The sequence below is a fragment of the Bufo bufo genome, chromosome 3 (assembly GCF_905171765.1).
Source record: "Bufo bufo chromosome 3, aBufBuf1.1, whole genome shotgun sequence".
Taxonomy (NCBI): Eukaryota; Metazoa; Chordata; class Amphibia; order Anura; family Bufonidae; genus Bufo; species Bufo bufo.
In genome coordinates, this window is record NC_053391.1 from 672,626,735 (window position 1) to 672,642,422 (window position 15,688).

Here is a 15,688-nt window from a genome sequence, read left to right on the forward strand (position 1 = left end):
GGACAGTCATTCATAGGTTTGAACGGACATATTGTTAGACAGTTTAGAACAGTGTTAAGGTTCCAGGAAGGGACTCGTGATTTCAATGTGGGTCTTTGTCTAGATGCTGCTCTCATAAATCTCCTGGATCCACCTATGATTAGCCAAGTCTGATTTAAAGAAACAGCTGAGTGCCGACACCTGGACTTTTAATGTAGAGGGTCTGAGGCCTAGCTCTAGCCCTTGATGAAGGAAATCTAAGATCATCTGAATTTTCGGCCTCTCAAGGTTCGGAGATGGTTCCGCCGACCAGGAACAGAACTTCTTCCAGATTCTGAAATAGATTGGGGAGGTCACCTTTTTCCTACTGGAGTTGAGAGTGGCTATAAAATTATCTGAGAGGTCTTGGCGCCCTAGTATTTCGACCTCAGGATCCAAGCTGTCAGTCTTAGGAACTCTGGGTGAGGATGTAGAATGGGCCCTTGATGTAGAAGGTCCTTCCTGAGCGGAAGAGTCCAAGGGTTGGAGATAGAAAGTCTTTTGAGGGAGGAGAACCAGCTCATTTGCGGCCAAAAGGGGGTTATCAGAATGACTGTTGAATTCTCCTGTTGGATCTTCTGAATCACCCTCGGAATTAGCGGGAGGGGTGAAAAGCATAACTCAGACTCCAATCCCATGTCAAGGCAAATGAGACATGGGATCTAGGGAACAGAATTTTTTTACTTTCCTGTTGTCTTTTGAAGCAAACAAGTCTATATCTGGAGTCCCTCATCTGTCGACAATCATTTTGAAGACCTCCAATTCAGGGACCATTCTGTTTGGTCTATTTTCCGTTGGCTTAGATAGTCCGCCTCCTGATTCAGAGATCCCTTGAGATGGGTCGCCGAAATATATTTCAGATTCTTTTCTGCCCAGTAGAATATTTAGTTTGATAGAGCTAGCAGCATCTTTGATTTCGTTCCTCCTTGGTGTGAGAGATAAGCAATTGTCGTTGTGTTGTCCGAAAGGATCCTAAGGTAGTGATCCCGAAGAATCTCTTTTGCCATGTTTAAGGATTCCCACACCACACTTAGTTCCCTGAAGTTTGAGGATTGGCTGCTCACTGATAGGGGCCAAGAGCCTTGGTAATAAAAGTCTCCAATTTTCGCTCCCCAGCCCAACAGGCTTGCGTTCGTTTTGATCTAAATATAAGGGGATGAGAGGTTCCTTTGAATCTTCCACCAGCACAGGGATGACTTTACTGTACCTGGAATGAGAACTTTCCGATTTAGAGACCTTGGTTGTTTGTCCTAGATTCCCAGAATCCAAGATTGTATGGTACGGAAATGTAACTGACTCCATGTTACTGAAGGAAGGAATGCATGACGTCAACATACCCAACAAACTCATCGCCTCTCTTATGGAACAGACTTTCCTTTTCTGAAAGGTTATGACCTTTTCCTTTAAAGATTGGATCTTGTCTTGAGGCAGAAAGGTGGACTGTACTCGAGAGTCCAGGATGACTCCCAGGAACCATACACTGGTTGATGGCTGTAGAAAGGATTTTACGGGATTTATAATCCAGCCTAGTTCTTCCAGCATGGATAAAAATGTGTTTAGATCTGTTAATAAACTGTCTACTGTATCTCAGACTAGTAAAAAAATCATGTAGATATGGAAATAAAACTAGCTCATTTTGTCTTGGATACGCTACCATTTCGACCACCAGTTTGGTGATTACTCTGGGAGAGGAGGAAGTGCTGTAAATTGAAAATGGTGTAGGTTGCCTCTCTGATCTCTTATGGCAAACCTTAGGAATTTTTTGGAATTGTGGTGGATCAGGATGTAGTAGTACGCACTTTTTAAGTCCACTGTGCACATCAAAGCATTCTTTTTAATCAAGGGGATTATGGACTTCAGGGATTCCATTCTGAACTTCCTGTAAGTTATGTACTTGTTGAGGAATTTTAGGTTTATTATCGTACGGAAGGAACCTTCTTTCTTTTTTACTAGAAAAAGACTGGAATAAAATCCCTGGCCTTGATCTGGAGCCGGGACCTGAACTACAACTCCTAGTTTCATTAGTTCTTGGACCCCCTGCCAGATGCTGTTCTGGGTTTTTACAGACCCCAGGTTTGTCACCAGGAATCTTTTTGGGGGGACTGAAGAAAATTCAATTTTGTAGCCAACTCTGACTACCTCCCGGGCCCAGGGATTTAAGGTTATCTTTTCCCAGGATGGAAGAAAATTCTTCAGTCTCCCTCCTACTCTGGTGTCATTGCTCATCTCCGGGCTTGTTCTAGGGATTAAGTAAAAAACCTTTCCCGCTACCCGCTTTGGGGTAACTCCAGTGTCCTGACTTTCCTTTCCCCCTATAGGATTTATCCTGGCCCGAAAAGGAACGAAAGGGAAATTTCCTCCTGTATGGTCTATCCTCAGGAAAGCCCTTTTTCTTGTCAGACGCTTTTTCCAGAATTCTCCTGAAAAGGGGATGGAACATAACTTCATCTTTGAAGTTTTGTCCCCTGACCACAACTTCATCCAAAGGGCTCGACGGGCCGCATTGGAAACTCCTGCATCTTTGGCTGAAAATCTGACCGATTCGGCAGAAGCATCTGCCAAGAAGGCCGTCGCAGACTTAAGTAGAGGGATAGAATTTATTATTTCGTCCCTAGGAGTCCTGTTCCTTAGATGAGATTCCAACTCATTCAACCAAAAGGTACATAGACCTTGCTATCGAGGTTGCCGCAATGTTGGATTTCAGATTAAACATAGTCGCTTCCCAAAATTTACGTAATAGGGTCTCTCAGCTGAGACGCATCCTCAAAGGGCAATTAAGTTTTTTTGTTCAGTTTGGCCCCCTGAACGTCTATTTTAGCAATCTCGTCAATTTTTTTTGACTCTGCAGGATTAAACAACAGACGGCTCTTGAACTCCCTAGATACCACTAGCCTCTTCTCAGGGTCTGACCATTCCTCTAGGATCATGTCTCGGATATTCTCGTTAATGGGAAACACTCTGGCTCTTTTAACCCTTAAACCACCAAACATCTCGTGGATAGAATGCACTTTTTGAACCTCTTCCACCCCCATGGTGGCCCTCACTGCTTTGGAAAAGTCAGACATTTCGTCTGCTGCCAAGCAGAACTTTTTACTTCCTTCTGGAACTTCTCCATCCGAAAGGGGGTCTTCCTCATCCCATTGTTTGGAAGAAGAGGCATCGTCACCCAAACATTCAGAATTAGAGGAAGAGGGCGCTATAAATTTTTGCCATTTTGGTGGTAACGGTCCCGAGTTGGTGGAACAAAGAAGACTTAATTCCCTCCTATATCATGGATCTAAAATCGTCCCTTAGTGAGGGACGCTCCTCATGAACAATGTTTGCAATACAATCCTTGCTGATTTTTTTTAGGGTACATATGCAGCAATTTCTAGTAAAAAGAAATACATTTTCCAGTTTTCTTTAGGTTTCTTCTGTGCCTCTTTAGTTACCTATGAGGCGAGAACAGACCAGAATCAGAAGGAATATATATATATATATATATATATATATATATATATATATATATATATATATATATATATATAAAAATGCGACCAGGTGCAAATGTCATAAAATGAGTACATAAATAAACATCATACAATACAATGTATAAAAGTAAGTTAGAACGTAAAAATGACTACTGTAAGGTGACCTAATGAAATGAATAGCGTTGGTACCGTGGGTCACAGAATCAATGTACAGATAGCAAAGTCTATGATGAAATATTCAAGTGGTACATTCCATATAAATTGAATAGATGGTAGTTAGTAAGCTACCGCTCCCTGGCCGGTGTTCAGCTTCTTAATCTGCCACCTGGACCTAGCACGGCGTCCCTTGTGGTCTCGCGGTCAAACAGTGGTGTCCCACGTGACTCAGCGGCGTCTCGCGTGATCAAGTAGTAACCACGTGACCGGCGTACAGGATGATGCGTTCCACAATGCCCTTCAATGGAAAACTTCCGTAATAGGAAGTGAAGTAATAGATGATGCGTTCCACCATGCGCTTCAAAGGGAAACTTCTGCGGTATATTTCACTTGATGTTAGAAGGGAAGAACTCTCTTGGACGTCCACTTGTCATGGAGAACAGTTGAATCGCTGATATATCTTACAGCTTAAGTCTCCAGATTGTATAAATGCTTGCTAGGACACTTCCGCCAACACCCACTTTCCTAGAATAAGGGTGACCCCCTTATGTCCCAGTACATCAATATTCATTGCATATGAATGCAGGGAACTTACAGGAGGCTGAGAAGGAGCATCAACCTCTCTGGGCGAATGCGGCTCAGGACCTGACATACTGATCACCAGACCTCAGTTCAATCCCGACTTGTGGCTCCCGGTTTTATCCGGCTGGCATACTAATCACTGCACGCCGCCTCCAAGGGTCACTTCCTGGACGCGCCGGAAGTGACGATGCTTCAGTGCGCTTCATGCGCCGGGCGCTCACTACCAGCTTAACCCACAAGGGGCAAGGAGGAGGACGCTGCCCCGGATTAACCAGAGCGAGGCCTCCCGTCTCTCCCCTGCTGAGTATTAGTACGGGACCGCCGGCGAGCAGGGGAACATTGTGGATAAGATAAGTGCCACATCATCATGACACACCATATAAAAACAATAAAAATCTTCATCCTTTATCTCCCTGATGGGCAGGGAGACCTTTGTCTGCCCTGGCCTCTGTAGGGACAGGAAAACACTGGTGTATGGTGGAGGGAGGGGGTGTTTTAACCTTTCTCTGTTCCGGTCCCTACAGAGTTCAGGGGTCAATCTCCTTGTTAAGCCGTCATGGTGATGAGATGGAAATAGAAGAGAGCAACAGCAAAAAGAAAATTGAGAGACAGAGGGACAAAGATGAATACAGAGCAGAGAGAGAGAGAGAGAGAGAGAGAGAGAGAGACAGACAGTAAGAAGGATATAGAATGGCATGGTGAGAAATAAATAAAGAGGAGACCGGGGAGAAGAGAGGGATGTAGAGAGAGGAACAGAGAAAAGAGACAGAGAGAATGAAAGAGGAATACAGAAGTGAGAGGGTCAGTTAGGGGGATATAGAGAGAGGGATATAAAGAGAGTGAGGGTCAGAAATAAATAAAAAGGAGACAGAGGAGAGCAATGTAGAGAGAGGGAGGGAGAGGGACAGTAAAATGAATGTAGAGAGTAGGACAGAAAATGAAATAATAAAGGGAGAGAAAGAGGAAAAGACAGGAGAGAAGGGGCACAAAGAGGAACATATAGAGAGGAAGGAAGAGAAAAATAGAGAGGAGGGCGAGCAAGACGGATATAGAGAGGAGAGAGACAGTGGCAGTAAGAGGAAGGTAGGAGACAGCAGTAAAATAGATTTACAGAGAGAATGAGAGAGCAATAAATGGGATATCTATAGAAAGAAGAGAGGGAGAGAAAGAAAGATAGGAGGTTGATTTATTTTCTTTTTGGTGCTTTCATTTTTGCTTTTCGACTTTTCATCGGAAAGAAACATCTCTTGAGAAACAAGATGAACACAGTAGAGAGCAGCAGCCCAAGAGGAGAACATCCAGCACCACCGGCACGGTCCCGGACTCATGTGCTGGAATGGAAAGACGATTATTTCTACTGCGTCTTCGCTATCTATATATTTTTGTGCAGATTGAAGAGAATGTGTCACATGGTCAGGGGGCTCCAGATTAGAGAGTCCAGAAACAGAATGTGTGTCAATGTTTAAATCAAGTTTTTATGATACATATATTTTTTTTTAAAAATGTATTTTTTATTGTCGCTATCTATATAAAAAAATATAAAAAAATCAAATAAATCTGAAAATATTGCTGTTTTTACTCTGATCACTGAGACTCATAATAAGTGACGAACAAATTTCTTGAAATTCGATTTGGATTTGACCTGGCCAAATTGGCTTGGCGACTCCTATAGGTCAGAATAAATTTGATAGTGTTTTAATTGCCTTGAAAATTGTGAATGACCGTCTGAGGTCTCCTAGGACTGTAATCAATGTAGATATGGATTAATAGTGGTATGGTGGTAACAAACATGCCTACTCCAAATACCTTGACACTTCCTGTATTGTGTGTTGTGCTGGCGGCCTATGCCTGCATTACTCACCAGGTCCCGCTCTTTTCTAACTGGTGGCCCAGACCCACTTCTTGTTCACCTGCTGCTGGTAGTGGGCCCGTGAGACGGCATTCCCATGTGCTTCCTTTGCAGGCCGCGGCCTGTCTCTAGGGCCCTGATCTGTTCCAGCCTAGGACCAGGACGTCATATCATAGGAACATACTGGGGTGCTGGCATGATCCCTCTGTTGGTAGTCCCAGCGCTGTGGCCTTTCTAAACTGCGTACTTCTGGTGTGCAGTCTCTTACAAGTGCGGGTCCGTCATTTCTGTTGCCTCTGAGAACAAGAAGCACAACCTAGCACTAGGGTAAGAAGCCAAGCACCACAAATGTGGAGTCATTAGACAGTTACCACCACACCAAGCACCGGGCCGCCAATTATGTTGCTCCAGAGATGCAGAGCCCTGCAGAATAGTTCCAACACTAGTCCAGTCATGGGTGGGGGAGGGGTGGCTTCTCTACTTCCTCCACTGCTCTGGTCTGGAGGTGGAGGAGAGATGCCTTCCCTGCCTGGCGTATATATGCGCGCCAGGCCAGCCCAGTATACAGCCTTCCCTGCCTGGCGTATATGTGCGCCAGGCCAGCCCAGTATACAGCCTTCCCTGCCTGGTGTATATGTGGGCCTGTGCAGCCCATTCAGCCTTCCCTACCTGGCGTATATGTGGGCCTGTGCCGCCCATTCAGCCTTCCCTACCTGGCGTATATGTGGGCCTGTGCCGCCCATTCAGCCTTCCCTACCTGGCGTATATGTGGGCCTGTGCCGCCCATTCAGCCTTCCCTACCTGGCGTATATGTGGGCCTGTGCAGCCCATTCAGCCTTCCCTGTCTGGGGTGTATGTGGGCCAGGTCAGCCCAGTATACAGCGTTCCCTGACTGAGGTATATGTGGGCCAGTCCAGCCCATACAGCCTTCCCTACCTGGCGTATATGTGGGCAAGGACAGCCGAGTATACAGACGCCCCCCCTGGGGTACACACGTGGGCCGGGCCAGGCCAGTATACAGATGCCCCTGCCTGGGGTATACAGCCCAGTATAGATTTCATACTTAAGCATTTGTACAAGTACACAGGACTATCCCCAATAGAGAAAAAAAATGCCTTTCAAATAATAAAAAAAAAAAAGCAGAAATCAAAATATGATCAAACCATTGATGTTGTAAAACACCCAGCGCTAAGCCACGCCCCCGTCACACACACACCCAAGCCACGTTCCCAAATAATCGCTCAATAATCGAAATTGAAGGTTACATGTTCAATTAATCGCAATTTTCATTTTTGTCATAATCGCCCAGCCCTAGGTAGGCCACATGTGTGTATTTAAGGCGACTTTACAGGTGGAATGTGCCTGAGCTTTAGGTATTCTATCCTGCTAGAACTAGTTAAGGTGTGCATATTTGGTTTGTCTACCCATTTACCCATGTACCATGTGCCTCTTTACCTAATGACCCTCTGCTACCTGCCATGACCTCATACTTATTTCACGGATATGCACAAACTCTGCCTGCCCTAACCTCAGCCTGTTTCCTGACTATGGGTATCACCTGTTCCCTCGGTGCTTTGCGCCGCTGTCTCTGACGGTAGTGAGTCAGCTGCCAACTACACCTGGACCATTCCAAGAGGCTGCGGCCTGGTGGCTCCCCTGCAGCAAAGGTCAGATCCTTTTACGGGGTTACAGGGTGAAAACCAGGGAACCACCAGGATAACTTGGGTCTAACACAAAGTCAAATCAGTTTGTTGACAGGTTGTGCCCATATCCATTGTCTGTTACACTGTTGAGATCATTTCTCAACAGTCACCTCATTATCATCACAGGAAGGATTACAATGAAAATTAAAGCCCCAACACTGGATCCACCATTGACGTTAGGTAATTGTCCTTCCCTTCCCTGAACAACTGTCCCCAGCAGACAACCCCTTTAATTTGAAATGAATTCTACATGCTCACAACTCTGAATTATTTTATGTTTTTGCTTAGGTTTACTTCTCTTCCAAACAAAAATACTTGGCAGGCGTCGCTATAAAAACAGCTTGCATTTTAACATTTTTTTGCACTGTAGCACCTTGGCCTCGGTCTATAATGAGACACAGGGTCCCTTCTGTCAGAGACCTCACACGTGTGAGGGTTACGGCCTGCATCTGTGACTGAGGCCTTCACACACAACATCTAAAAAGACAGAAAAACATAATAGAAACTTTCTAACAAACACAAAGTAGGAGCAATACTCATAAGAGTCAAGGTCTTATCACCAATATTTTGCCATGGTATCTAACCGCTTCATGGCCTCGCTCATTGATGCCATTGTGTTCAACCCTAAGCTCATCTTTTGGAATTATGTATTGTATTTGTGAATATTTTTATTACAGGGATTTCCAGGACCCATCAACCTGGCTTAATTAATCCTAACTTGAAAGCATGGAAAAGTTTCCAATATACCTAATATGTCAAAGTTGCATGGATCAGCCACTCTGGAACTCGGTCACGTATCTCTCTTCAAAAATCATACATCCGCAGACAGCCTGCATACTAGTCTAGTCTATGAATGGGTACATTACTTCTGCAGCCCACGGGTAGTTGCCGTAGACGAGACCAGAAATTTTCATCTCCCTAGACCTGTGATGGCTATCCTCCTGCACTCCAGCTGTGGTAAGACTACAACTCCCAAGATGCACACTTGCTTGGCTGTCCTCAGAACTCAACAGAAATGAATGGAGCATGCTGGGAGTTGTAGTTTCAACGCAGCTGGAGTGTCGGACGTTATAGGGCTTCAAAAAAATGCAGACAGCATACGGATATCCTCCGTGTGCTGTCTGCATCCGTGCGGCCGTTCCACAAATTATAGAACATGTCTTATTCTTGTCCGTTTTTCCGACAAGAATAGACATTTTGACAATGGAGCTCCTTTGACAATGGAGATGCACACTGCCGGTATCCACAATTGTGGACTGCAATACAGAAACGGTTGTGTGCATGTAGCTTAAACCTGTGAGATCTAAACCTTTGAAGTCTTTGATGGTCAATACTTGGTTCTTTTCCCCCCAAGAGAACATGTAGTGACATGAATGGAGGAGAATGGAAATTTTTATGTATGATGAAGGAAGAGAACACTCCAAAAGCATAAAGAAAACACAAAAAAATACAAGAACATCAGACCACCAAGGAGCATTTTCAGTCTAACAGTATCCAAAAACACAATAAAATATTAAAAACCAAATTAATTTTTTTTTCTTACCTGGTTAGCCATGTAAATTGTCAGCAATCCTCTCCTAAAAAAAAAGAATCATAGAAATTTACAAATTTAGAAAATGCATATTTAAAATCCAATTATATTGTAGCCCAAGATATTGGAATTCTATTATCATGGCCCAAAGAATCTGCTTAGTCTGGGCATTCATTGTAGTGATATCATTATATTTCGGGGCTTATTTTTGTAAAGTGACCTGCCTGTACCCAAGCCATACACTACATAGCTGCCAGCTATTAAATCAGCTTCAAACCCTTCTTAGATATGATATGTTGACAAACCACCAATATTCAACTATGGGCAGCATTATAGTACCTGTGCAGTCCGTTTTGTGGGGCAGTATGCCCCAGCCCCTGTACCCAATGTAGAAATCCACCACACCAGTAAAGGGGTTTTACCCCACTGACTTCATGTCCATAGACTGCTCTCAACAGCATCCGCATTTTGTTGAACTTCACAAGATTATACAAGAGTATTCTACGTGTTTTTGTATATACTGGGTCCAATGGAGCAACTCCAAAAACTTTCACTTGCATTTTCACAGAATGTGACTTACATGTGCCTCTGTATGAAATCAGAGGTGTACACAAGTACAATAGAGGGCCCATACATGTCTGTGAAGTCCAACTATGGTGCCACATAAAACCACGCTGTAATATAGTATGTCCATGTGGACGAGCCCTTGGAGGGGGTCCAAAAACTGCAAACTCCACTGGTCGTGAGAACACATGGACTCTAGACCTTGGCACATGCTTTTAACGGATCGGTGCCCTTGTGTGCAAAGAAGCTCTTCGATAAATGATAGAAGAAGACAGCAGCACTCTCAAGTCTTCAGAAAAGCGGTTTTATTCACCGAAGTGTGCTACGTTTCGACGTAAAGGTTGCTTGAAAAAGACAATGTAATGTCAAACGTTCGCACATTTCGGTGAATAAAACACCTTTTCTGAAGACTTGAGAGTGCTGCGGTCTCTTTCGATATTTTGAACCACGGGGGCACTACAGACTGGTACCCATCACTGGCGGCACCACCACCATATTGATTATACAACTTTCTCCGTAAGTGCTGCTACAACCCTTTTTTGTATTTTTATATCTTCAATAAATCAGTTACCGGAGGCTACTAATTAGGGCACCTATAAAAGTCTATTTTCGTAAAAATTTTAATGTTGCTTGAAGACCAGAAGGATTTCTTAAATTAAGTATTTTCAAAAGAGTGAATTATTTTAAATGGATGACTCACTCCAAGTACAAGTACCAGGACTTTAAAGGGGTTGTCCCAGTAGGCCGTCAATCTCAAACTAAAGCCTCATGGACACGGCCGTTGTGCGGCTGTTCCATGCATTGGGGGCCACAATTTGCGGTCCCCAATACACAGGCAACATCCGTGCTGCGTCCAGGACGGATCCGTTTGCACTGTAAAAAAGACACTCTGTAGTGCTTCCGTGGGGTTCTGTGCCTCCGTTCCGAACCGCAGCTCCAGATTGTGGACACATTTAACTGAGTCCACATCCATGATGCGGGAAGCACACGGCCAGTGCCTGTATACTGCGGACTTGCTGTTGGCGGGCCGCAATACGGCCACGGTCGGGCAACGGCTGTGTGCATGAGGCCTGATAGTGTTTGACTCCTGGTACCCACACCAACCAGCTGGATATTTACCAGGTACAGATCCGTACCTTTGGTAGAGTCCGTCCTTGGCACTACTGATCTCTGCTGCTCAATCCAATTGAAGTACATGAGACCTAGCTGCAATAGCAAGCAAAACCACAACAAAATGTTTGGAGCTGTGCCTGGTAAACAATGAATAAACCGGAAAGTCGTTCATTCAGCTGATTGCTGAGAGTGCAAGGAATCGCACTCAACAATCTGATATTGATGGCCTAGGTTTTGAAGCAGTTCTGCCCTTAGGATTTTCTGCCAAAATGAATTCGAAAGGAATCAGAAATATAAAGGAAGGACTTACACTTCTGCTTCCTGGTGGAACCACTTCTGGCTTTGGCTGAAAATCCTGCCGGCAGACCTGCCTCAAAACCTTGTCCAAAAAAAACTATGTGGCCTTAGCCTAAGGATTCCATAATACTCCTATAATACCATATTACACCCTACATTTTATATCTTGGGCATCGGTTATATTGCTAACATTAGACTCATTAGATGTACCTCATCTTTTCATAAGATACATTCTTTGACCTAGTTTTTGCACACATCACACAACAGGTTGGGTTTGTTTGTTTTTTTGTTTTTTTAAATTAGGTTTGAAAATGAAAGAATTGTTCCAGGGATTGGAGTCAATAAGGATAAACCCCACCTTGTCCTCTTGGGAGAATCGGTCATTACTGTATATGTAGGGTTTCCATCAGAAACGAGGTCACAAAAATATGGGCCCCTTCCATATATGTTCGCTGCATACATCTAAAAAGTAATCTTCAAAAACATCCCCACATATGATCTCTGAACCTCCTAAGACCACCTTCTTTGCTCTCTTCTCGTCTAATCCTCACACAATCATCGAGAACATTTCTCCTGTGCAACTCCATACTCTCGAACTACAAATACACTCTTTTTCATCTTTGAAACCTTCAAAAGCAACCTGAAACCCAGGTCTTCAGGAACATCTACAACATATAATAACCCTGATGCCCCTATAGCCATATGAGCAACTTCAACCCTCATGGGCAGAGCTTCTAGAGTCGTGTAGGCTCTCAGGGGCAGGGTCTTCTCACTCCAGGTACCAGTCTTATTTTTTCATTATGTTATGAATGTAAACTACTTTCACATTTACAGTGCCCTGGAATCAATGAAGATGTAAAAATCAAGAATACAAAAAAAAAATAAAAAAAAAATAACATAATAAAATTCATAATAATAATGCAGAAAATGCTTGCCCTGTACAAAAAGGGTTAAGACAAATCTTTGTTTCAGGCTCTTCATTTTTTCCCCATTACTGTTTGTTTCCCTGCAGAAATTTCAGAGACTTGGCCCTCCGAGAGGATACAGCTGCAAGTCAGAGGCCAACACAAAGGAAAAGGTAGATGTGAAAAATGTTCTTTTTTATTTTTTTTACCTTGTGACACAGCGGACGCGGACATCAGGCATAAAGCAGGAGGCGTCCTGAACTCAAGAGACTGAGTCATCTAACAAATGGATACTAGTAGGCTTACAAAATGTGGATGAAATCAGGGCATTCATCATCCATATTTGCTTGGAAAAGCACCAATTGGCTTAAAGACCGACTAAAACTGGAACACAAATCAATTCAATATGGAAAAACAATCTACTTCCATCAGGACACCAGGAGAAATCTAAGGGTGACACCAGAATAAACCCAAAGTGATGTAAAAAGGCACTATACTCACATAATAGAACTACAAGCGACTAACAACAAAGGCATACCTGGGCACTAATGTAAAATCTGTAAAAAGAGCCCCCACCTACCATGTACCACTGGTGTCTTCTCATGTGAAAGAGAACAAAGTAAAATCACCAATCATCATGACTGCATTTTATTTTCAATTACCAGATTTTCTTTTTAAACACCTGTAAACATTGTCCATGTAGCTTAGGTCCCTATTTAGAATATCATTACTATAATACTGCTCCTATATACAAGAATATAACTACTATAATACTGCCTCCTATGTACAAGAATATAACTACTATAATACTGCTCCTATGTACAAGAATATAACTACTATAATACTGCCTCCTATGTACAAGGATATAACTACTATAATACTGCCTCCTATGTACAAGAATATAACTACTATAATACTGCTCCTATGTACAAGAATATAACTACTATAATACTGCCTCTTATGTACAAGGATATAACTACTATAATACTGCCTCCTATGTACAAGAATATAACTACTATAATACTGCTCCTATGTACAAGAATATAACTACTATAATACTGCTCCTATGTACAAGAATATAACTACTATAATACTGCTCCTATGTACAAGAATATAACTTCTATAATACTGCTCCTATGTACATGAATATAACTACTATAATACTGCTCCTATGTACAAGAATATAACTTCTATAATACTGCTCCTATGTACAAGAATATAACTACTATAACACTGCTCCTATGTACAAGAATATAACTACTATAATACTGCTCCTATGTACAAGAATATAACTACTATAATACTGATCCTATGTACAAGAATATAACTACTATAATACTGCTCCTATGTACAATAATATAACTACTATAATACTGCTCCTATGTACAAGAATATAACTTCTATAATACTGCTCTTATGTACAAGAATATAACTACTATAATACTGCTCCTATGTACAAGAATATAACTACTATAATACTGCTCCTATGTACATGAATATAACTACTATAATACTGCTCCTATGTACAAGAATTTAACTACTATAATACTGCTCCTATGTACAAGAATATAACTACTATAATACTGCTATGTACAAGAATATAACTACTATAATACTGCTCCTATGTACAAGAATATAACTACTATAATACTGCTCATATGTACATGAATATAACTACTATAATACTGCTCCTATGTACAAGAATTTAACTACTATAATACTGCTCCTATGTACAAGAATATAACTACTATAATACTGCTATGTACAAGAATATAACTACTATAATACTGCTCCTATGTACAAGAATATAACTACTATAATACTGCTCATATGTACAAGAATATAACTACTATAATACTGCTCCTATGTACAAGAATAAAACTACTGTAATACTGCTCCTATATACAAGAATATAACTAGTATAATACTGTCTCCTATGTACAAGAACATAACTACTATAATACTGCTCCTATGTACAAGAACATAACTACTATAATACTGCTCCTATGTACATGAATATAACTACTATAATACTGCTCCTATATACAAGAATATAACTACTATAATACTGCCTCCTATGTACAAGGATATAACTACTATAATACTGCTCCTATGTACAAGAAAATAACTACTATAATACTGCCTCCTATGTACAAGAATATAACTACTATAATACTGCTCCTATGTACAAGAATATATCTACTATAATACTGCTCCTATATACAAGAATATAACTACTATAATACTGCTCCTATGTACAAGAATATAACTACTATAATACTGCTCCTATGTACAAGAATATAACTACTATAATACTGTCTCCTATGTACAAGAATATAACTACTATAATACTGCTCCTATGTACAAGAATATAACTACTATAATACTGCTCCTATGTACAAGAATATAACTACTGTAATACTGCTCCTATGTACAAGAATTTAACTACTATAATACTGCTCCTATGTATAAGAATATAACTAGTATAATACTGTCTCCTATGTACAAGAATATAACTACTATAATACTGCTCCTATATACAAGAATATAACTACTATAATACTGCTCCTATGTACAAGAATATAACTACTATAATACTGCTCCTATGTACAAGAATATAACTACTATAATACTGCTCCTATGTACAAGAATATAACTACTATAATACTGCCTCCTATGTACATGAATATAACTACTATAATACTGCTCCTATGTACAAGAATATATCTACTATAATACTGCTAATATATACAAGAATATAACTACTATAATACTGCTTCTATGTACAAGAATATAACTACTATAATACTGCTCCTATGTACAAGAATATAACTACTATAATACTGTCTCCTATGTACAAGAATATAACTACTATAATACTGCCTCCTATGTACAAGAATATACGGTAACTACTATAATACTGCTCCTATGTACAAGAATATAACTACTATAATACTGCTCCTATGTACAAGAATATAACTACTGTAATACTGCTCCTTTGTACAAGAATTTAACTACTATAATACTGCTCCTATGTACAAGAATATAACTAGTATAATACTGTCTCCTATGTACAAGAATATAACTACTATAATACTGCTCCTATGTACAAGAATATAACTACTATAATACTGCTCCTATGTACAAGAATATAACTACTATAATACTGCTCCTATGTACAAGAATATAACTACTATAATACTGCTCCTATGTACAAGAATATAACTACTATAATACTGCTCCCTATGTACAAGAATATAAGTACTATAATACTGCTCCTATGTACAAGAATATAACTACTATAATACTGCTCCTATGTACAAGAATATAACTACTATAATACTGATCCTATGTACAAGAATATAACTACTATAATACTGCTCCTATGTACAATAATATAACTACTATAATACTGCTCCTATGTACAAGAATATAACTTCTATAATACTGCTCTTATGTACAAGAATATAACTACTATAATACTGCTCCTATGTACAAGA

The 15,688-nt window shown here is 41.0% G+C and overlaps 1 protein-coding gene across 1 annotated transcript in view; it reads right to left on the reverse strand.

Moving 5' to 3' along the window:
• Positions 1-15,688, reverse strand: part of TMEM135 (transmembrane protein 135) — a 355,301-nt gene that overhangs the window by 214,252 nt on the left and 125,361 nt on the right. The window contains exon 4 of the mRNA XM_040426365.1: positions 9,322-9,355. Coding sequence (XP_040282299.1) covers positions 9,322-9,355 — 34 coding nt within the window. The remainder of the gene's footprint in view (positions 1-9,321; positions 9,356-15,688) is intronic.